This window comes from Canariomyces notabilis (genome assembly GCF_033297395.1).
Source record: "Canariomyces notabilis strain CBS 508.74 unplaced genomic scaffold N656scaffold_31, whole genome shotgun sequence".
Lineage (NCBI taxonomy): Eukaryota > Fungi > Ascomycota > Sordariomycetes > Sordariales > Chaetomiaceae > Canariomyces > Canariomyces notabilis.
This window is the reverse complement of record NW_027041853.1, coordinates 309,172-330,832: the sequence shown is the minus strand read 5'-3', so window position 1 is coordinate 330,832 and position 21,661 is coordinate 309,172. Positions and strand designations below refer to the sequence as shown.

At 54.6% G+C, this 21,661-nt stretch overlaps 8 protein-coding genes across 8 annotated transcripts; 3 read left to right on the top strand and 5 right to left on the bottom strand.

Annotated features, from left to right (window-relative positions):
- Positions 1-1,618: 1,618 nt before the first annotated feature.
- On the top strand, positions 1,619-3,091 carry N656DRAFT_717767 (MFS general substrate transporter; the record flags this gene model as incomplete). The annotated part of the gene is made up of 3 exons (XM_064812224.1): positions 1,619-2,639; positions 2,708-2,786; positions 2,866-3,091. The coding sequence occupies 3 exons, from the start codon at positions 1,619-1,621 to the stop codon at positions 3,089-3,091; spliced, it is 1,326 nt and encodes a 441-aa protein (XP_064666183.1).
- Positions 3,092-4,213: 1,122 nt separating this feature from the next.
- On the bottom strand, positions 4,214-6,156 carry N656DRAFT_784115 (uncharacterized protein). Its single transcript, XM_064816092.1, has one exon. It carries the CDS (start codon positions 5,834-5,836, stop codon positions 4,463-4,465), a length of 1,374 nt encoding a protein of 457 aa, XP_064666182.1. The 5' UTR covers positions 5,837-6,156; the 3' UTR covers positions 4,214-4,462.
- Positions 6,157-6,554: 398 nt separating this feature from the next.
- On the top strand, positions 6,555-7,901 carry N656DRAFT_784114 (eukaryotic phosphomannomutase; the record flags this gene model as incomplete). The annotated part of the gene is made up of 3 exons (XM_064816091.1): positions 6,555-6,682; positions 6,747-7,204; positions 7,366-7,901. Coding segments are annotated over 3 exons (839 nt in total), but the record flags the coding sequence as incomplete, so codon positions are not given.
- A 230-nt stretch (positions 7,902-8,131) lies between these two features.
- N656DRAFT_717856 (uncharacterized protein) lies at positions 8,132-9,546 on the bottom strand (the record flags this gene model as incomplete). The annotated part of the gene is made up of 4 exons (XM_064812232.1): positions 8,132-8,676; positions 8,728-8,792; positions 8,853-8,970; positions 9,039-9,546. The coding sequence occupies 4 exons, from the start codon at positions 9,544-9,546 to the stop codon at positions 8,132-8,134; spliced, it is 1,236 nt and encodes a 411-aa protein (XP_064666180.1).
- A 906-nt stretch (positions 9,547-10,452) lies between these two features.
- N656DRAFT_784112 (uncharacterized protein) lies at positions 10,453-11,147 on the bottom strand. Its single transcript, XM_064816090.1, has one exon. It carries the CDS (start codon positions 11,122-11,124, stop codon positions 10,603-10,605), a length of 522 nt encoding a protein of 173 aa, XP_064666179.1. The 5' UTR covers positions 11,125-11,147; the 3' UTR covers positions 10,453-10,602.
- Positions 11,148-13,570: 2,423 nt separating this feature from the next.
- On the top strand, positions 13,571-13,897 carry N656DRAFT_801754 (uncharacterized protein; the record flags this gene model as incomplete). Its single annotated transcript, XM_064818161.1, has 1 exon — positions 13,571-13,897. The coding sequence occupies one exon, from the start codon at positions 13,571-13,573 to the stop codon at positions 13,895-13,897; it is 327 nt and encodes a 108-aa protein (XP_064666178.1).
- A 658-nt stretch (positions 13,898-14,555) lies between these two features.
- Positions 14,556-15,542, bottom strand: N656DRAFT_717859 (uncharacterized protein; the record flags this gene model as incomplete). Its single annotated transcript, XM_064812233.1, has 3 exons — positions 14,556-15,097; positions 15,161-15,258; positions 15,301-15,542. The coding sequence occupies 3 exons, from the start codon at positions 15,540-15,542 to the stop codon at positions 14,556-14,558; spliced, it is 882 nt and encodes a 293-aa protein (XP_064666177.1).
- A 2,296-nt stretch (positions 15,543-17,838) lies between these two features.
- On the bottom strand, positions 17,839-19,730 carry N656DRAFT_717713 (uncharacterized protein; the record flags this gene model as incomplete). Its single annotated transcript, XM_064812219.1, has 4 exons — positions 17,839-17,942; positions 18,000-18,177; positions 18,238-19,625; positions 19,685-19,730. The coding sequence occupies 4 exons, from the start codon at positions 19,728-19,730 to the stop codon at positions 17,839-17,841; spliced, it is 1,716 nt and encodes a 571-aa protein (XP_064666176.1).
- Positions 19,731-21,661: the final 1,931 nt, after the last annotated feature.

The following is a 21,661-nucleotide window of genomic DNA, read 5'->3' as shown; positions in this document are numbered from 1 at the left end:
CAATCGGATCAGCACCGCAATATGGCAGAAGGTGATGCCAACAGGCTGATTGCCATCCGTCCTGTCGGGCCCATGTGCCTCTGCCGCAACAAGAACGGGGGAAGTCTATAGGACGGGTGAATCGTTCATCATCATGGCGGGCTTACAGCCGAAAAGACTCGATGAAGTACCTCGGTACAGGTCTACAGGAGACCCTGACGCGAGTGGAGTTGCCGCTACTGTAGCCTTGACAAGCGCAGTGCCGTTCCGCATGTCATTGCCGTCGACAAGTTCCTTGTCTAGGTTTGCTGCGTACCTTAGAGGCTAGCTGTCGGCCCAGAACTCGGGAGGGGGATACGGAATGGTGGTTGCAAAGGTTAGCTGCTACTCAATGCCCCCTGTTCCTTGGAGCGGTTCTTGGCCCTTGCCTCCCCCGCATTTACTAGTTGTCTCGGCGGCTTGGCGATTACCGCCTGAATTCGACCAACGGGCTGCCTAAATGGACTGTGTGCTTGTTGCCAACGGAAAGCAGTCCGCTTCCATTGCACCTTCCTGCACCTGTGTTCATCCCAATTCTCAACCTGGAATCCCAACAATTGAACAGCGATCTTCCTTTCTTTTCCATCACCTCGGCTTGGACGAGCTCTCTTTGCTTGACGCTGTGTACCGATCCATTCACAATCACTTCTCGGATACTTGCTCACAAAAGACAGCGCAGCCTGCAACTGGACATTTGTCATTGATGACTTTCCGTTTGTGCAATCACCCAAACCAACCCCCCGTGACGCTGTAGCTTTGTCGATCTAGACACATTTCACAGTCCATCTAGCCCCTTCAGCCTGGGCAACCCGCCATTCTACACCAACAGACCAGCAAAACGGTCCCAGATCTATCTGCCGAAGCCGCCCTGTTCTGCTGACAATCGTATTTGTGACAAGCTCCCACCAAGATGCGTTCTGGCCCTGGCATCCTTCTCCTCTCGGACCCATGTAGGTGCAAGACCGGTTCAGCACCGTCATCCACTATTCCTCAGCCCCGGTTATACTTACCGGCCTCAAGTTTATTGGATCCAGGAAGCTCTTTCGCTGCTGCTACTCCACCCCGTCATGGATGGCTCGGATGGAGGGTAACACGCTACCACATTTTGGGCCTTGGTCCGATGAGACCTTGGGAGCGTCCTTTATAAGAAAGCATTTTCATCTTCTCGGCCGCTGCGCTGTGTGCTCTAGCCTCCAGCCGCGAATCCGTCTCCCCCTTTCAAGGTCCCCGTAGCAGTGGTGACTTACTGCTGGTGGCGTCCCGGTTCTTTCTCCTCCAAAGCCACCCCTGAAGCGATTTCGGGCAGAAAAATATTCAGGCTTGGCGCCCGGTGACCGGCATTATGGTAGCCATGGCAGACACCGAGAAGGAGATTGGTGAGCAACAGCCAGCTCAGACACCAGAGCTTTCCGCTGACTGTGCCGGCCTTACTCTCACCCCTCCAGCGCAACACATCGAGAAGGAGCAGGTCAACACCTACTCAGCCAAGGATGGCGGGTCATCGTCAGACGAAAGCGAGCTGGAATGGACTGAGGAGGAGGAGAGGGCAATCCGGCGCAAAATTGACTGGCACACGGTGCCACTGGTGACGCTGCTGTACATGCTTTGCTTCCTCGACCGCATCAACATCGGCAACGCGCGCATCCAGGGCATGGCCGACGAGCTGCATCTCAACGAGGGTGTTCGCTTCAACTGGGCCCTGTCTGTCTTCTACATCGTCTACCTGACCGTCGAGGTGCCCAGCAACATCCTCCTCAAGGCTATTGGCCCGCGCTACTACCTACCCCTTCTTGTCTGCGGTTTCGGCCTGGTCTCGCTCTGCACCGCCTTTGTCAAGGACTTTGCGGGCCTCATCGTTGCGCGCGTGTTCCTCGGGATATTCGAGGGCGGCGCCATGCCCGGCATGGCCTTCTTCCTGAGTTGCTTCTACAAGCGCAACGAGCTGCTGTTTCGCATCGGCATCTACGTGTCAGCCGCCTCCTTCGCCGGGGCCTTTGGCGGGCTGTTGGCCACAGGTCTCTCGAGAATCCCCGAATGGGGCGCCGCCGGAGCCCGCCTCTACACCTGGCGCAACATCTTCTTCTTCGAGGGCCTCCTCACCGTCATCATCGGCGGGCTGTCGCCCATCTGGATGCCCACGACCCCGAGCGACGCGTATTTCCTCAACGAGCGGGAACGGCGCATTGCGGCCGAGCGCCTGCACCGCGAACACAAGGCCGACCCGGCCGAGAAAGTCACCATGAAGGACCTGAAGCAGGGCATCTTTTGCATCCACAACTACACGTGCGCGCTGGGCTTCTTCATCATCAACATCACGGTCCAAGGTGTGTCCGTCTTTATGCCCACCATCCTCAACGACCTGGGCTACACCAGCACCGAGGCGCAGCTGTATTCGGTGCCCCCTTATGTCATGGCGTGCCTGGTTGCCGTCGCTGTCGCCTGGGCCAGCGACAAGACCCGCCAGCGGGGGATATGGTTGGCGGCGTTTTCGCTTCTGGCTATTATCGGATTTGCCCTGCTGCGGTTTGAGACACGGTCCAGCGTCCGCTACATGGCTGTCTTCTTCGTCACGGTCGGCGCGTATCCTGGTGGTCCTGGATTCTTGAGTTGGGCTATGAATAGTAGGTGACCCTGCCTGGGTGGACGCGGCTTTGTTGTAACTGACCCCGTTTTTTCTTCCGGCAACTAGATTCGGCAGGTCCCTCGGTGCGAGCCGTCACCAGCGGCTACGTGGTCACACTCGGTACCATCGGTGGCATTGTCGCGACGTGAGTCTACCTACCTAATACTTGATGACCTCCAAAATCGGAACCTAGAACAATGTTGGCTGAACGGGTGTATAAACAGGTGGACCTACATCAAAGAGGACTCTCCCAAGTACTACACCGGCCACACCATCAACCTCTGCGGTCAGATTGCCGTCGTCTGTCTTGCCATTTTTGGGATTTTCTACTGCATGTATGAGAACCGTGCTCGCGCGGCGGGGAAGCGTGACCACCGGCTGGAAGGACTCACGGAGCAGGAGAAGTTGAAGCTCGGGAGCAGACACCCAGAGTTCAGGTACTGGACCTGAAGGGAAGTTGGGATATAAGTGGTTCTGTGTGTTATCGGCGGGCTCTGGGAGCCTGGATTCATGGGTCCAAGGTTCAACCCGAAACTTTGGAGGTTGGTGCTTTTGTAGGCAGAGACTCGAGGTATTTTCATGCTACTTTTTGAGACGAAGGACTCGGGACCATGTTTGCTCTGTGTACTTGGAGTCATGGACACATGAATGCACGTTTTTGACGTCGCGATGGAGTACACCAAATTGCTTGCCGGCCTGGCTGGGCTGCTCTGCTCTGCTGGCTGGCTACCAACCTAGGCCCGACGGGGTGGTTTCATGGTTTCATCACACACCTGCTGCGGTAACTTGCCTTGGGCCTAGGTACAGTAGCACTGAGATTTGACGACTCACTGGGGTCCAAGATGGACAGGAGTACAGCCTCACAATGCAACCTGGAGCTGGAAACTTGCCTTGGCCCACGGCGAGAACTAAGTAAGAGTTCCTGATGCAACCATGATCCCACACGACATGTACAGTACATGAGACTAAGGGCATGTGTAATACGGCACGATGGGCGGTTCCAGCCACTCCGGTACGGTCGACTCCAGTCTCCACGCTTACCCCGGATTACTAGTAATCATTGGACCCGCAGCGACGGATCCCAACTCTCCAATTCATACAAGGAATGCAAGCCCTGGTCTCAAATTCGGTGGGTTTCTTTGACCGAGATTGATCCTCCTAGCCTCCGCAAACTGCTGTCGGATCTGGCTGGGGATGCTGAGAATCTGGGGAAGTGGAGAAGTTAGAACACGGCCCGGGGGCACTACCTTGGGGGTAGTCGGTGAAGAATCACCACCCATCCGGGAAAATAAGAAGCTTGAGACGCTGGCACGCTGCAAAAGGACCGTGACAGATTGCTGCGAAAACAAGGGCTGATATGCCCATATAATTCAGAGACTGGTTGGATCATTCATTCAGCAGATGAGAGAACAGGGGTATCCGTACATTCTGAACTGATAGTGTACATTCTGAACATTTGCTATCAGTTGGCCTCCATCGTGGTCCAGGTCAACTTCTACTGTCCCGTGTGTATGTACATATGGGGAAGCATGGCATCGACGACGATATTATTCGAATCGACTACAGTCGGTTCTCCAGAACAGATACCAGGCGATCCACGGGTATTACAGATTAGGTACGTACAGACTCCGCGGGTTACTCCTGGCTATGCCCGCATAGATTCCAGGCACTACTTAGTGATGAGGACATCTCTCGCTTGAGGCTCTTGATGAGCCTACAGCCGGTTCTCCGGGGAAACACCAGGCGACCCACGGGTATTACAGATTAGGTACACACTCGCAGGCTACTTCTGGCTGTGCCCGCATACACTCCAAGAATTACTTAGTGATCAAGACGCTCCCGCTTGATGCCCCGGAGAACCCGGTTCTCTCCTTTCCCATCCTTCTTCCCCTCTGGTCCCGAGTCCTTAATCAACCCAAAGGCTCTCATCTGCGCCTCACTCATCTCCCCCCTGACCGCACACGGAGCCTCCCAGTTGGCATCACCGGCAGCCCGCTGCCCAGGAGGGTCCTTCCTGCGCCGCTTAGGAAGACGGCGTGGTAAGGTAGTATTCTCGTCGTCGTCCTCTGAATCCTCACTATGATCGTACATATTAAAGCCGGCGCAAACAGCGCTGTCGCCCACCACCCACATCGGTCGCTCGTAGCGTTGCAGGGCCAAGGGCTCTGCATCTTCTTTCTTGTCGTCCTCGTCCTCGCCTTTGATGATCGCGCGCTGCCCCGCCACCTCGCGCGCCTCACGCGCCTGCCTCTCGCGCTCCTGGCGGATCTTGCGCTCGACCTTGTCGGCCTCGATGCGACGCTTGATTTTCTCTGCGAGGGCTTCGTTGGCCTTCTTTTCCTTGGCGACTTCGAGGGCGTACTTTTGTGCCTCGGTTAGACCGTCGTCCTTCTCCTTTTCGGGCTGAATGGTGCGATCGCGGGGCGTGAGTTCCTCCCGCCCCTCCTTCTTCACAAGTTCTTTGGGGTCGACTTCACGGTGGACACCCACAACCTCGGCGAGGAACCGGGCAAAGTCGTCGATGCGACGGCCGTCCCAGGTGGCGGTCTGCACCTTGTACCCGCCGTGGATGAAGCAATGCGGCGTGTTGGCGACGATGGACGTGTTGATGTGCGGCGGGTTGTTGTTGGGCGTCTTGCGCGCGATGCTGTAGCTGGTGACGTCGCGTGTGGGTTCGCGGGCTTCGGCGTGCATGCCAACGAAGCCGGCAAGGCGCGGGTCGCTGGCGATATCGGTCCACGAGGGTGAGTGGAGGGTGTCGCGCATGAATTTGGTCACATCCACGTTGCGTGGCTCCGGGAAGGACGACATGGCTCCGTGCGCCGCAACAGCAGTCTCGCCCTGGCCGCCTAGAATCACTTTGTCGAGGCTACCGATAACTTTGGCTTCTTGGAGGAGGATCTGCGTAATGTAGGGCACCGACGTTGGAAGCAGGCCTACGGCGGCCTTGTCGGCGGCGCTGAGGTTTGCGTAGGGGAACGCGCCGGTCTTGGGGAACGGGAAGACCCATCGGATGCCCCGAAACTGCTCGTGCAGTGTTTTGTGGTTTTTGGTCTGTTTTGACGACAGGACTTTGGCGGGGAGCTCATCGTCGGTCACGGACTCGGGAAAACGGTGAAGGAAAACAACTGTGTGGGTGTGCTCCGAGGTCGGTTCGACCACAAATGGCTTGCTGAGCTTTTGCCGGAGGGCCATGTTGCCTTGCCGTCGGTCGATAAGTCTAAAGATGAAAGATACAAATGAGAAAAGTTGCTGCGGCTGGGCAGCTCACTGTCGATGCCGACCCGTTCTCGATATGACCATGAAAAAGAGTGGACAGCCAAGCTCAAAGTTACATTCGGATTATGAGAGACATATGGAATGAAGTCGTCGAGTCGAAGTTGGAAAATCGTCAGAAGACGATTCTCTGAAGTTGAATTAAGGTTGAGATTGAAGGTCTTATGAGACAAGGACTGTGAAGGCAGCTCAACCCTGCGCTAACCGAAAGTGAAGGCCCATTCTGTTTTCTTTGTGATTTTATTTTTTCTTAGTTGGAAACAGCTGGCGTTGGTGCCAACGGCAAGGCTGCTGTTCTTCTCAGCCAACTTACCCATCTTCGTCACAGACCACATAACTCATAACTTGCATGTCCCCAAGCCTTATTTACTCCAGAAAAAAGATACCTCCATTGGGGAAATTGTAACGTTTAATAGACGATCGATTACAGGTACTTAGGTGTATCCATGATTTGCAGGCCAGAGCCCTAACCCTGAACCGGGATACGCTTCCTTCGACCCCAACCCAGAGAAGGCGCAACCGTGCCTGAGGGGCACTTGCATTGGGCTGGTTTCATTACTGCACTTCGCATCTATCTCATCAATCTCACATCCCTTTTACCTTCTCACCGCTTCATCCCCAATCACCACTCTGATCATCATGGCCGCCGCAAACTTTGGCGAGCCGTCCCCACGGACAACTACATACCCTCCTCTCGCCGCCCGCCCGATCAAAAACACCATCTGCCTGTTCGATGTGGACGAGACGCTCAGTCCGGCTCGCAATGTACGTCCAACGCATGCTAACCAGCCGTATGACGCCTTACTCACCTCTCCCATCACACACACAGCCCGCCTCCCCGGAGATGCTCACCACGCTCTCCGCACTCCGGCACAAAGTCGCCATCGGCTTCGTGAGCGGCTCCAACCTCGCCAAAGCCCAAGAACAGCTCGGAAACCCGGCTGGGCAGCGCGTCACCGACATGTTTGACTTTTGCTTCAGCGAGAACGGGCTGATCGCGTACAAACTCGGCCACGCCCTCCCCGCGCAGAGCTTCATCAAGTGGATCGGCGAGGACCAGTACAAGGAGCTCGTGCGTTTTATTTTGCACTACATCGCCGATCTGGATATCCCGTTCAAGAGGGGCACTTTCGTCGAGTTCCGCACGGGGATGATCAATGTCAGTCCTGTTGGAAGGAATGCGACTAATGAGGAGCGCGCGGCGTATGAGGAGTTTGATCTGGAGCATAGGATTCGGGAGACGTTTGTTGAGAAGCTCAAGCAGAGGTTTGGGCATTTGGGTTTGACGTACATCTTCCCCTGTTCCGTTCTCTCGTTTGCTAGTTTGCTGCATGTGGTTTTCTCCGCTCACTCGTTTGCTCTTTCCCGCTTTCCATTGCTTTTAGTACATCAAACAGGGGCAAGACCGCCAGGTGGTGAGTACGATTCTGACCATAGCTTCATTCTAGCTATTCGATCGGCGGCAAGATCTCGTTCGATATCTTCCCAGAGGGCTGGGATAAAACCTACTGTCTACGACACCTGGAAAACGATGCGAGACAGCCCGGAGGTGTCCACTACGAGACCATTCACTTCTTCGGCGACAAGACCTTCCAGGGCGGAAACGATTACGAGATTTTCACCGACAGCCGCACCACTGGACACGTTGTCGAGGGTCCTGGGGACACTATTAGGATCGTCAAGGAGCTTTTCGGGGTTTGAATTGAGCCCTCTGTCTAAGGGTTAAGGAGGATAAGCCCCGGGTGTTTAAGGCGTTGGTAACGGGGCTAGTTCGGGGTCATAATGCAAGCAGATGAATTTGGTGTTGAGTGTTCATATCGCATTCTAAGTTCACCACCTTGATGATGGACCAAGTACCTTAACTTACATGTAGATGGCCTGGCGTATCTCCTAAAGCGGTTGGAGCTTTGCCATACTCCATCTACAACTTGACTGAACTGAACATCAGAATCAATCGGCTTGAAACCTCTGAATCTACTAGGTATGATGCAACTAGTGGTATCACACTTCACAAGTACATGCGATGACAACGAGATCCGCGAGCCGTAGTTTTACATGAAACATTTATGTAGAGTTCTCTACTAGATGCGATGCCTTCTGTCCTTGCCGTTGGGAACGGCATACATCTTTCAGGTTAAAGGTAAATACTATCAGGGGTATCTTATTAAAGTCGATAAACCAAACATAACAAAGAGAAAACACAGGTATCATCCTCTAATTCCTCAACGGCCAGTTATCATCCCACTCACGGCTATCAATGGAAATCTCATTTTGGACCCATATCCCTCCTGAGCCAACGCCACGACCGACTTTGTTCAGCCCGCGGCTCTGCTGGCCTCTCCTCTCATCGTAAAGACCGAGTATGTCATCAACAACAGTATCAGGGTCACTGCGAAGCCTGGTATGGGCGCCGGCAGGCCTGTTCAGCCGCGGTAGTATCGGTTCCGAACTAGAAAAAGACTGCACTATCGTGTGTGACGACGCCGAGTCACAGCGGAAGTCGGGTGTTTGCGGTTGGATACTATGCTCCATTCCAGAAGACGACGGGGGGTTCTTTTGCTCCCTCATGGACATGGTAAAGCGTGGTGGTGACTCTGGATCGTCGGCCTCCGGTGAGGTATCATCATCTTGTGTGTCCGCGTAACCGATGCTCGTGCCGCGCGTTTTGAGATATAGCGGTCTCAGGGTTGGTATGCCGAGGCAGATCATGGCAACGGTGATTTCAGCGCCTGCCCAGATATAATATGTTGCAAAGTTTACTGTTGGGAAGGTTAGGGACTTCGGTAAGCATGAGCTAAGAGGAGGCTTACATGTGTAGTCATTGGTGTCAAGTCCGGCGAGTACCACTGTCCTGACGATGCCGCATGCGCCAGCACTAGGAAGAAGCGTTTAGCGCGAGTAGCCTATGTTGACTTGAAAGAGGGATAGGACTTACATGACGCCCAGGCTCATCCCACTAGCAAGCATGGCCTTCTCTCGTCGAGGCATCCGGAGAGACCAAATAAACAGCCAGGGGAAAGCGGCAAAGAAGAAATCACAAGCACTGGACCAAGCTACAAGCCATCACGGTCAGCACACAGCAAGTCTCAACGGGGCACAGCAATGGTACGATTGTACGCACCTCCAAGCCCAACACTCATGGGCTGTATCCGAATGTTCCACGTCCCAGGTGTCCTCAAGGGATCCCAGCTCGCTTTTCTCGGAGTGGTTTGGTTCCACAGCATAACAGCCAAAGCAGACGATGTGCCAACCGTGACAGCGATAAGAATCCATAGAGCAGCTTTTTGCGCTTTATGTTGGACCACACGGAGCAAGAAGAAGCCCATTGAGAGCTTGGCCAGTGCGTTCCCCGTGATGGCAAAGGTGTTGGCGACATAGGTCCAGAAGATGGCATTTGACGAATCATCGACACTCAGGGTCCAAAAGCTCCGACCCAGGCCGTAGTGAACTGCGACCTGGATGCACGCGGCGAAGACGAGAAGGAATAGGCCGGTCCAGACATAGAGGTGATCTTCGGCGCCGACAAAGCGGACGATGCGTACTCGAGTGTAGAGTCGGAGAAATACCAGACCGAGGGACAGAGCCGTCATGACCCACATGGCAATCGCCAGCGAGTGTCCGCCGTGCATCTTGTCATCACCACATCGAGCGTTGAGGAAGCAGCGGTGGCTCTAGTAAGGTGATGAACAAAGAAAAGAGACTACATCTCACCCGTCGTGGTAGGCAGAAGGAGAGGCGCGAGAGGGTAGCAGCCGGGGCGGCAGGCGCAACAGCAAGTCGACTCAGATGTTGAGGACCACTGTGGTCGATCGATGGCGGCCTAAAAAACTTGGAAATAAAATCGAACACATTAGTTCAGCCATGCAACTAGACCTGTCCTTTTCCAATACAGAGCCACGCCACCACCAACGCAGTCTAAAGGCGTCGACTGTGGCCCGAGAGAGCCGAGGGAAAGTAGACATGAAATCCGCCCACAGAGAGTCAGAGATATTGCAATGTGCGCCGCCCCCATGCTCGCAACGAATCGGCAGGGCTTGCCAGGCCATCACAGACTAGTCGATAGATGGTAGTTCGCGAAGCACGCGGGTTTCTGGTCCCGCCGTCCAGATTGGCTGTTTTGCGCAGGCAGCCAGCCAACCAGATTGTGCCGCAAACTGGACAGGCGCGCCGCACCCGCCAAGAACTTTCCGTCCACCACAACTGCTTGTTAGGACATGCTGTTCGATCTTTCTCAAGCGCTCAGCAACCGCGCTATCGGACGCCCTGGTCAATCTTCTCGATCCTCTGGCGGGAGGTTATCCTATTTTGGCTTGCAATCCAACATAGCGCCCACCCGTGAACCTGGTCAGGAAAAGCCACAATACAGAGGGCTGATGATGTCATGCTCGAAATTGAAGGGCATTATTTTCAGGGGGTGAAGGCTTGAGTCGACAACACCCTTCACGCCGGACACAAGCATAAAGATATTTCACGAACAGTCAACTAGCGGCCAAGACTGGAAAAGGTAACTTGAAAACGAACAGGAATATAACTTACAAAGTAGATATGCATGATCGTCATTTTGATCAAAACGCCTCTCGACTCTGTGTCAGCCGCAGCACGACGAGAAGAGGCCCCTCCAGGAGACACCGTGACGGCTGCCGCTGAGTCAGGTATCTGGTGTAGATGACCCCCGCAAGCCGTGATCATGCAGGTACTTTCAGGCCAAGCTCGTGGTGGTTCCTCCCGCCGCAAATAATGCGGGCGAAACACGGCCAGTATTGCAGACCACTACTAATCTCGGTTTGAGGTGCTTTTACCCAGTACGTGCTAGTACAGGGCCCAACTTCAAGACCAAGACTGCCGCCACTGAACCATGGAACCAGCAATAGCCTTGATAGCTGATTGCCAAGCGGGATGCTGCTGCAGGGCGAACCGTTCTTCAGCCTTAGCAGCACTGTCGACCGCACTGAAGTATGAGTCTTGCCCAGGTAGACACACAATGTGCTGCTAGTGGCTGTGGGTGTCAGTATTCCGGATCCCCATCCTTCTAAGGCGAAGATTCCAAGTTGACTTCCAAGACTTGAAGAAGACGAGTTGTCTGCTCCTTCCACCTGCGTTTTGTCATATGGCTGTTTTGGGGCTTGGTAGTTGTCGTCCCCCATATGAGGATCCTTGGTGGTAAACGTTGGGCTCATCGCTCCTCTCAACATGACAGAAGGAGGCATATAGCCCGATCCCGTCCGAGATTCTGAACGCTTAGCGTCAGCCGCACGATTCACGTTGATAAGGTACAGCTTCAAGAGTTGTCAGCATGAATGGAATGAAATTGATCGTCCCGTGCTGAACGAGAGGTCTTACCAGTGTTATAGGGGCTATATCTCCGCTCTCGTCACACTCGGCTTGGCAGTAGACACTTCCTAAAAGTTATCATTTTAGCCCCCGATCGAGTGCGTTCATCAAGGCACCGGGTTGTGTGAGCCTAGACTGCTCAGGGAGTACAGTTAGTACTAAGTCGTTCGCTGGTGACATCGGGAGACGGAGGCCGATAGTTGAAAGAATGTTGGAAGTCAGTGACTCCAGTCATCTTCAGGCTCTTCGATGCCCGGCTTGAGTTGAAGATAGCAACCCTCTATCAACTCTTGAGACGAGGTGAGTGTCCTGTCAGATGGACTCCCTGGGAGCGAACGACGAGGTTGGACGCTCAAGTCTTCCAACTACAAGACGTTAGAAAACCTTTGAACACTCGTTGGCGTTGACCACTTGTGCCTGCGGCAGGGCACCCCTGAGCATCATCGCGCACGTGGAAAGTGGAACCTCGGGCGTTGGCTTGCCGAGAATCTTGACTTAACGCCGTCAACCCTCTTCTGCAAGAGAGAAGTCTGCTTGCCTCTTGCTGCGATGAATATTCGAAGTCAAAGTAGCTGCGAAAGGGAGAAGGTGCGTCTGTGGATGCATATCGAAGAAAATAAAAAGGAGAAAAAGAAACACAAGGACAGGGAGATGATGGTTTAGAACTCTAGGGTCCAAACAAGATCGGATCTTACGTGGATCCTATGTGAAAGATGTCAATGGAAGACTGATTGATTCTGACATGCGAGCAATCGCACAATCGAGGCAATCCCGTCTCACCTACGCCCACGGGATAAACTGCAATGCAGAGCTGTCCAGCAGGGTCTCAAGACGCACTTCAAGAAAGAGCACATCGCCAAGTCGCAGATAGCGATTGGTAAACGGCAACCACACTCGGCCCCACTTACCCTGGCCCCACTTGATTGTGATCACTGATTGGTGGGGATTGAGTGGGGGTTGTCGCGCAGAATTGCCCCGCCTGTCTCTTGCTCAACACAAAAACCATCATCAATTGGCCATGGAAATTGCGGGGTCGTAAATGGTCACCCAAGAGATCAAGAAACAAAAGACGAATGAAGAGACGACTCTGTGCTACATGACATCCTCCCCGAGTGGAACAACGAGTGTCATGAGTTAGCTGCTGAGCAAATGGTAGCTCAAGGGATGGAATTTCTGTTGGGTGTGTGTCACCAGATCGGGCGAAAAACGTGGAGCCTCGGCCTGCAGCATGGCTGCATTGGCTGCATCTCCCGCTCCGTCACGAAGCGAGCAACACCTGCGGCCTATCCCGCGACTCGGTCGATGCCATTCGCTGCCACTGCCTTCTCCTCGAGCAAACTCGTGAGAGCTCTCCTCATGCACGAGGTGGTGTGGAGATGGACTGCACATACATACACTAGCCGCACGACGAGCTAATCTATTGAGCTAATACAGTAAACGGCTTCTGCAGGAAAGCCGAGGGAGGCCCCGCGGGATCTAGGCCATATCCTAAGCCGTCGAGTTCGCATGCTGCATACGTACACTCACCTCAGCGTTGCCTCCTCATACATTTGGCGTCATGCAACCAGATTGCTGCGTCTCAACTCACAATCACTTTTTGCGATCCCCATGCAGAAGACGTATAACAAACGTTGATGTCAACAGCGCCCATCAAGCATCACCATTCGACTCCCGTCCGCCACAGCGTTTCAGGGGATGCCGGAATAGTCGCCAATAGTTCCGTCCAGTCCAGATAACGTGCTTCGGGAGCAACTCGGAACCCCATCCATCTCTCATCTCGGAATTGCCGCTGGTTTCCAGACCTCTTTGCTCCCCTGGATTCGGACGGGTCTCGGATCCGCTAGTGCCTGCTAGCGAATCCAGTGTGCGCGCAACTCTTCCGAACCGAAAACGAACTCCGGCGCTGCGAGCCAGCGCCAAATTGACAAACGGGTGCTTGCGATCGGTGGAGGTAAGCTACTGGGCGGAAACCCTTCCCGCTGCAAAAGCCCCCACCATGGAAACCATCTCCAGGCGCTAGAAGGACAGGCTGTGTCCTTGAGTGGAGATGCTAGCAATTATTAAGCTGCGCAGCCATGTCTTCTTCAAGAGAGACAATGCTCGAGCTATTCTCAAATGCACTCTCCTAGGAACATATGAGAATTGGTTTGCTAATTGTATTCTTGTTTGCCTCCAGACCCGCCGTTCCGACGCCGGCCACGGACCCCGGGCCACTACGGAAATCCTCGGTTATCGTTTGCGCCGTTGTCACCCCGCCCAAAAAGCAGCCCCTCCACGCCGGCCGGGCCGAGTGGTGCTCGACGGCGAAAACTCGACGGCACCATGTGCAGGAAAGTCGTCTTCAAAGGGCAGTGCACAGAATGCAACAACACCTTCACCTGGGACGAGCTCTCGCAGGAGCTGAGCTGCCTCGAAGCCAAAAACAACGGCGTGTTTGGCATGTGCAAGGAGGGCGTCCATGTCGACGAGAAGCCCCATGACCAGGAGTGCGACCCGTGCTTGGCCGAGATGGCGGCTGACGAGGGCTACGATGGCGGTACGGATGAGGTCGAGCCGTTCGAGTTTGGCGGGGCTTGGTATGGGGGCAAGAAGGAAGCCGCTGACCGTGAGCAAGAGAAACACAAGGACAAGAAACAGCGGACAACATGAGAACACGCTACCGATTCGAGTCCCAACAACGAGTGGCATGCTTGGCCGTTTATTTTTTTTATTCCGTCCTCGTTTCTCCGGCGGTTATCTGATCGACACCTGTTACAACCCGCCCCGGCGTTCGCATGCATTCCCTCGCAATACCGAGCTTGTTAAACGTTTGAACGGCGCATCTGAGAGGGATAAGAACGGAAATTTGTGATTACGGAGGCATTGGCGCAAAGAGTCGGCGTCTTCAGCCTGGAGGGGTCAGGGCTGAGCATGTGCTAATTACCCTGTAATGTGGTGGGAACATCATTGATGTTCATTTGTGCTGATGTTTGCATGGCGATTGGCCAAGGGGCTGTATGGAAAACATTGCCGTTACGAGACCACGACTGCGACGAGTTAACGAGAATGATCGACTAGATCTGGGCGGGTGGGCATGGGCAAGGCTGATCATGGGTCTGCGACCCGACGTGGCGTATCTGGCATAGACCTTGAGGCGGCTACAGCGGCCGTGTACGAGAGGGATAGAAAGTAATGATATTACGTCCCAACCCCAACCGCTCTAGCGCGCAGAGTTCGACCGATGCGATCCCTGCATGGTATCCATGATATCAGAGCCATCCCTCCCTCTCTACCACCTCACCAGGTCACCTCACCAGGGCGTCAACCCTCATTCCACCCCTTCCCAAGTCTCTTTCACAACCCACCAATACCTCTCCGGCTCCTTCCTCATATGCGCAACATGCTCACTTCCCTCAAACCGTTCCCTACGCACCACAAACCCCTTCCCCTCCGCCTCCCGCGCATGCGCTTCCACATCTCGCCAATCAACCAACTTGTCCCCCTCCGAATAAACATACGTCCGCCGCACCTCCACCCCCCCTCCCCCTCTCCTTCCCCCGGGACCTGGACCTTGAGATGAACTGTTCAACCCCCTAGCCGTCCTTGCCAACGGCCCTGTCTTGCCGCGCCCAATTACCGCATGCCAGAACCAGTACGACGCACACATGACGTGGAACAGAGGAGATAGGAGTAGTCGTGTGAGCCCCGTGATGCCGGTCATGAATGCTTTGTGGCTGGAGCGGTAGCGGAATGTGCCCGGGCAGGAGTCGAAGAGGATTGTGTGTGGTGGGAGGGTGAGAGGTGCAGCTAAGTGGCGGATATGTTGGAGGGCGGCGCACCCGCCGTTGGAGAAGACGTGGATTAGTAATTCTGGCTCGGGCTTAGGTGCTGGGGTCGGTTTGTTGTCGTTGTTCCCAATCTCGGTGGGTTGACTTTGGGGAGGGTTGCCGTTGCCGTGCTGGTGGTGAGGTTGAGCTTGAGGTTGGTAAGGGAAAGCTTCGCGCAGCACGGGCACCGCGGGCGCGTATTCTCTTACAGCCCGAGCCCGGCCTCCAATTCCGAGGAACCCGAACCCGGGCAGTGGGATGGGAATGAAATGCCGCGGCTCGGAGCGCACCAGGAGGATGGTTGCTGACGGGTAGAGGGCTTGGTATTGGACGAGGTACTTGGCGATGTGTGGCTCGCGCGCGCCCATCCAGGTCATGAGCAGGATCATCTTCGGCGCTGGTTTGGAACTGGAAGGGGGCGCGCCGTTGGCGGTGGGTGTGGAGCTGGAGGGTCGGTAGAGGTAGACGGAGGGCGAGAGCTTTTGCATGAAGGATAGTGGGCTTGTGAGGGAGCCGGTTGGTGCGTTGGATGCCATTCTTGCTTGGGTCAGGTCGGTCTTCAAGTTGGTTGAGGGAGGCTGCTGGGTGGGTTCAAAGTTCAGGTTGCTGTCGATGCGTTCCCGTCACGATGCGAGCGCTCTGCCAGAGTGTCTCTGTACAGTACAGTATTTGCACAATAAGTCCAACTCGCGTTTCACCGGGGTCCTGGAGGAATAAATACCGCGTCTGCCCTCAGCCTCGGCTATCACCTAGATTGTGAACAGATGTTGGTTATGTATGTTGGACCGTTGGTCGGGCGGTTCTACGGTTCTACCCCAACAGTGGGGGTGAACGCTCCAGGGGTGGCATCAATTTATCCAACCGCCAAGAAGCGCTTACACACCTCCCATGTGGCATCCTGGCCTTCTGGAACCCATTCGACTTGGATGCCTGAGCCCTGAAAGTCCCCGAGAGTTTCGAGAACAACCCGGCTCCCCTGTGGTCTTGTCCCCGCCTACCTAGTACCTATGGGGTGTTGGATACCATAGCGCTTGGAGATTTGTACTTGATACAGGGTTGTAAACATTGTTTGCGCCATCTTAGATGCCTCTCAGCGAGATAACGGTTAAATCGATGTGGGTTGAGCCGAGGCATTTCCTAGTTGGGTTGGATTTTGCGACCCAGGAACCCAGCTTACAGGTGTAGGGCCGTGCAATGATCAGGATGTGTTGCGAGACGCGCATCTTGGCTCGTTCTCAACAGTCGGGACTGGAGTGCCAGGACTCGTCCTGCGGCCTGTGAAAGGCACCGAGCTCCAGGCCGCACGGTCGAATCCCATCCATGGATGTATGTACTGTATCTTATACTTCGTACGCAGCGACCTCGAAAGTGTTTTGGAGCCCGCTCAATCGCCTGGGTAGCAAGCATGATTCCGTATCCGTAGTTGAGATCAAATCACCATCGCATTGCAGCATTGCAGCATTGCAGCATTGAGAGTTGAGAGTTAAGAGTGAGAGGAGTGAAACGGGCAACGACATACAAGTAAAGTGACAAACCAAGACAGGGCAGAGCAGGGAAAAGACACTCAACACTGAGAAACACCACACCTCAATGACAGGCAAATACCATCACACAAACACAACCGCATTTGGAAAGAGAACCAGTTGCCTTCTTTTGTCCTAATATACACACACACACACAGTCCTGGCAGCTAACAGCCAAACCTCCTTTTTCCTTTTCGGTTTCCTCTCTTGCTCGTGTCGTGACCAGCCGCAACCACCCATGTCAAGTCAAGGTAGGGCAATTAAACGCACAGTTCAAGCCCAGGGGACACGCCTGCCTGAAGAGAGAATAAGCGGTAGCGGTCAATAGACACATGCCGCTGGCAGAAGCCCAGGAAGAAGGCTCGGCTGTCCGGTATTAGTAGTGAATGGTATCAGGGTCCGGTCCAAGTTCAAAGCCTTCAGTCAGGTAGTTCATACCAAGCGCATGGAGTTTGCCATCATCAGGAGGACCGATCAGTCAATCCCAGCGACGCAGGCATACACAGTTGATGCATGCATGCATAGGCGGAAGAAAGGCCTCGGGACGCGCGCTGTCAGAGCTACACATCAACCCGACGGATAGAGACGGTGACAGTGACGACAATGTTTCAAGCGGCGGTACGGCTGGCAGTCCCCACGAGGAGCAATGGGGTACCGGTACAGCGGGATTGGGCCGCGAACGAGGGCCGCGAACGAGGGCGACGAGTCACGCCATCCAAACCATGCATCAAAAGCAAGGCACAACCCCACCGTAGTAGCAGTCCCCAAACGACAAGGCTCATGGCTACCATATCAAGCAGGCAGCAAAAGTTGCAAGTTGCAAACAGGTTGTGTCGCGTGGACGCACTCGCGGCCGACTCGGAAAAAAAAAGTTGGGTCCAGAGTGGCAGAATGCTTTCAAGGGCCGATGACTTGGTCTTGGAGGCTGTTGGTTGGTTGGAGTCGAGCAAAAGATGTCGCAAAAAATCCGCGAAAGGGCGCCAGATGGAAAGATCAGCGCGGGTACTTGTACAATCATGGAGCAAACAGAAATCCGGTTACGCCGGCGACAGGCGCGATAGACCGGGCGGCGCTCATAATACCGCATGCCCAAGCATCATAGAAAACTTCTTTTTTGCCGTCATGCAGAGATTCAATGGCGCAAAAGGGTCAAGACTTAGCATCGAGCAAATGACGGCGGCAAAGTCAGGACGCATCAACGAGTTGAGTGGGCGGGTCAACATCAAAGCGCATCAGCGAACCTGGGGGCAACGCGGCGACTTTACGAGGTCCCGGGCGCCTGGGTAGCACCTCCTTGGCCTTGGGCCTGCTGAGCGGCAAGTTGGGATTGCCACCACAGTGCAATGTAGTTTTCGTAACCACCATCTGTTGCTTGAGTTAGCAATGGCTTGGAGACCAAACACTCAAGGAAGATGCACTCACACATGGCATACGGGTCAGCCTGGTTTCCGCCGGCGGGCGCAGCTGGAGCCGCACTAGCACCACCGGCGGGCATGCTGGAAGGGGCGCTGTTGCTGTTAGAAGCCTGACCGTAGTTGGGGTTATCATAATCGCGATGCTGCCCGCGGCCACGGCCGCCGCCTCCACCCGACTTTTGTTTCTATGGCTGGGTTAGCATGTGTTCCAGCAGCGGAGCGATTCAAGATCTGTCACGACGTACCGCAGCATCCACTTTCTCCTCAATCGCACGCTTGGCCCTGGCGATCGAGTCCCGGGTGCCAACTAAGCCGATCTCTCGCTCGACCTCGCCGGGTCCCGAAGATTGGTTCACATTGATCTTGCAGCCGGTCATGTTCTGCATCTCCCTGATCGTCTCACCACCTTTACCAATGATCATTCCAACAGCATCCGAAGGAACGTAGATGGAGTCGTTGATCTTTTCGCCGCCGCCTCCGCCGAAGCTTTCTCCTCTGGGGGCCCGACCAGCGGCAGGGTTGTTGCCATTCCGACTGTCACTCTCCACAATTTCGAGGATGAGCTCTTTGGCGTGACGGGCAGCAGCCGGCGGGCCGATAAGGTTGACCGGGCGAAGGCCGTTGACGCTTTTGTTCTCGCTTACGATGTTGATATGGCATCCGCTTCGTTCCTGCAGATCGCGGATTGTCTCTCCATGACGGCCGATGATCAGGCCCACGGTTCTATCGGGGACCATAATCTGCGAGCTTTCCTCGCCTTCCTTGGGGAGAGGGGGCGGGGCAGTGCCACGGCCACTATCCCGACCACGACTCTCACCACCGGGCGCCGCGGCACCGCGCATGCCGCTGTCACGAATAATGCTGTAGATCATCTCTTTTGCCACGTCGCGCTGGGCCCGGGGACCAGTAATTCGGCATTGGCGATACTGATCGTTTTGGCCAGTCGGCGGGATAAACTGGATGCGACAGCGGCTCTCGCCTTCGACGCGGCGCAGATTCTCGCCTTGGCGGCCAATGATGAGTCCGACGAGGCTGGATTCGACCTCGATCGTCTCAGAATTATCATCCTTGCCTCGCAGAGGCGACCGGTCACGCCCGCCACCACCATGGGCGCCGCGCGGGGAGAAGCCCTGGCGGCCGCGGCCGGGAGAATAAGAGCGCTCGCGGCCATAGTCACCACGGCCTTGGTCGGCGCGGCGTTCGTCGCGGTATGGGTTGAAGTTGTCGCGATACGAGTCTCTGCCCCGGGGAGGGCTCTTGGATCGAGACCGTCCGTACTGCCGCGAATCGGACTGACGCTGGTCAGGATACGCTCCAGCAGGCCGATCGTATGGGGTGACGCCCTTCTCCGCTGCATATGCCTTGGCCTTCGCGATTGCATCGGCTAGTGGCTCAGGCACCGCCACAGTCCCGGAGTTGACGGGCTGTATTTTGCTCAGGTCAATGCTGCCGGCGGCAGTCGGCTGAGGGTATGGGTATTGAGGGTGAGGCTGGTAGGGAGCCGTTTGCGCCTGATACGGATTCTGAGGGGGTTGCGCATAGGGCGCGGATGGCATAGGCGGCACGACAGGTGCTTGATAGCCAGGCTGACTGTGGGTAGGAGTCGAGGTTGCCGCGCGCTGCGTGACATTGCCTGATTGTATTTGATTAGAATCACGCCGGCTGGGCTTGCATTAATGACGCGTGACTTACCCAGCATTTGAAGAATCGAATTGATATCCGGCGCGGGGTTCGCCATTTTGTTGTCTCTGCACGCCGACGGGATCGCGCAGGCTGTGGGATAATCGACTTGGGTGCTTTGTGGTGCGAGATCGAGCTGCGCAGGCGGGGATAGCCCGTCGTTGATTATGCGATCTGATGCGACGCGCGACGCGATCTGATGCAACAAATATGATGCGCTTGAACAGCTGAACGTAATTTAACTGGGAACGTCGATGCCTGCCGAGCTAAGAACGATTAGATGCCGTCAACAATGGTAGGTAGGCTTGATGGCGCCGAAGTCGATGAAAGTTTAACGAAGGTGGGGAGGGTACAAAGAAACGTCGATGCGAGCTTCGCAATTGAAATGGAGACCGACCTGAAATGAAGCGCGATTGGAAGAAAGGATGCGCGACGCAATTCGGATCGCTGAAAAAGCTCACAATGTCGACGACGACCAGTCGATGTGCTATGCAGAAATGATTGAATCGAGTTGAAATTTGCGAAAGCAAAGTCGGCAACACTCGAGTACAACCCTTGCAATTTACTTTGGTTGGTGGTGAGTGTGACGAATGGGGAAACCAGGTGGCTAGCGCGGATATGAAACTTTTGAGACCCTTTGCCAGGTGGTGGCAGGGGTGCGCCACAGCACCTGCAAAGAATCGCATTGTGGCTTTACTCCCGTCTGGTGAATGTGGTGCTTTTCCACGTGACCAATTGTGCACCAATTGTTAAGGAATCACCACAAGCGGAAAGAACCGCACACGCCTCGAAAGTCAAAACCAATTCACAACTTCCAATTCAGGCGCTTAAAACTGGAACCTCGGCTTGCCTTGAGCCACGCAGAGCATTCTTATATCCTAGCCATAAGTTTTCTCAACCAGCATCATTATCGGCCAACTTGTGGTCTTTTTTTCAGCGCTCTTTGTCCAATACCCACTCACTTGCTACCCACCAGGAATCGCATCAAAAGTCAAGAAGTTCCGTGAGATACTTGTACCCTATAAGCTTTCTTCTAGTGGCATTTATTATTAGCACGTTACTTGGACCTTGTTGGTGGTAGACAGGGTCCCTCCGTTTGGAGTGGGCAAAAAGCCTGGCAACCTAGATCATTCCCTGGATTCTTCTTGCATCGATAGGAGGCCTTTTGAATCAGAACAGGTAACGCACACTTCCTTCAGCGCTTGCGAGACTCTGTTACTGCGGGATAGCCATCTTAGGGCCTTAAGCAACACTTATTCTGCTCACGGGTCACCTGTGAGACTGTTAGACAGCTGTGAACTGAACGGCCCCTTGCATACATTCCATGTGTTACCTCCAGTCAAGCATCCACAGAGCGGATCAACAAGTCAGCCTTCGTCAGCCCCCGCGTCCCCTCTCTTGGAGAGTTACCAAGAAAAGCAGCATTCGTTGATGAGATTGCATGACACTAGACAGGATTCACTGAAAGCCCAAGCGCACGTCGAGTACGATCGGATCAAGGGAGACAGGCACAATGCCATTACTTAGTCAATCAGTGTGGTGAGTGTCCCGGTTTCTCTGGATGAGCTCATGGTCCGAAAGACGAGGATTGTTTGTTAGTGAACTCGAGTTAAATTACGTGTATCTTCAAACGACTACGATGTGGCACCCTATGAAGCACGCGTCATTCATGTGCTGTGGGATCCCGTCCCCTCGGATGACTCGAGATATCTAGCTTTTCCTTGGAATCCAGCGGTCAACTTCAAAGTCCAGTTCCACAGAGATATCAAACACGGCTCCATATGGCAACTTTCTGCTCAAGAATCGGACACTTCAGTGAGACATAAAATCGTACAGCTTTCAACCTCACTCGCTGTGTCACTCCCGTTGTCCCCTTTGGGTCCCCTACATAAGTTCGTCTACTTAGCCACTGCCCTTCGCTTCAAGGTCTTCCTCGTTGTCTTTACATCTTCGTATCATTCCTCTACCCCTAATCACGGATATCGACCC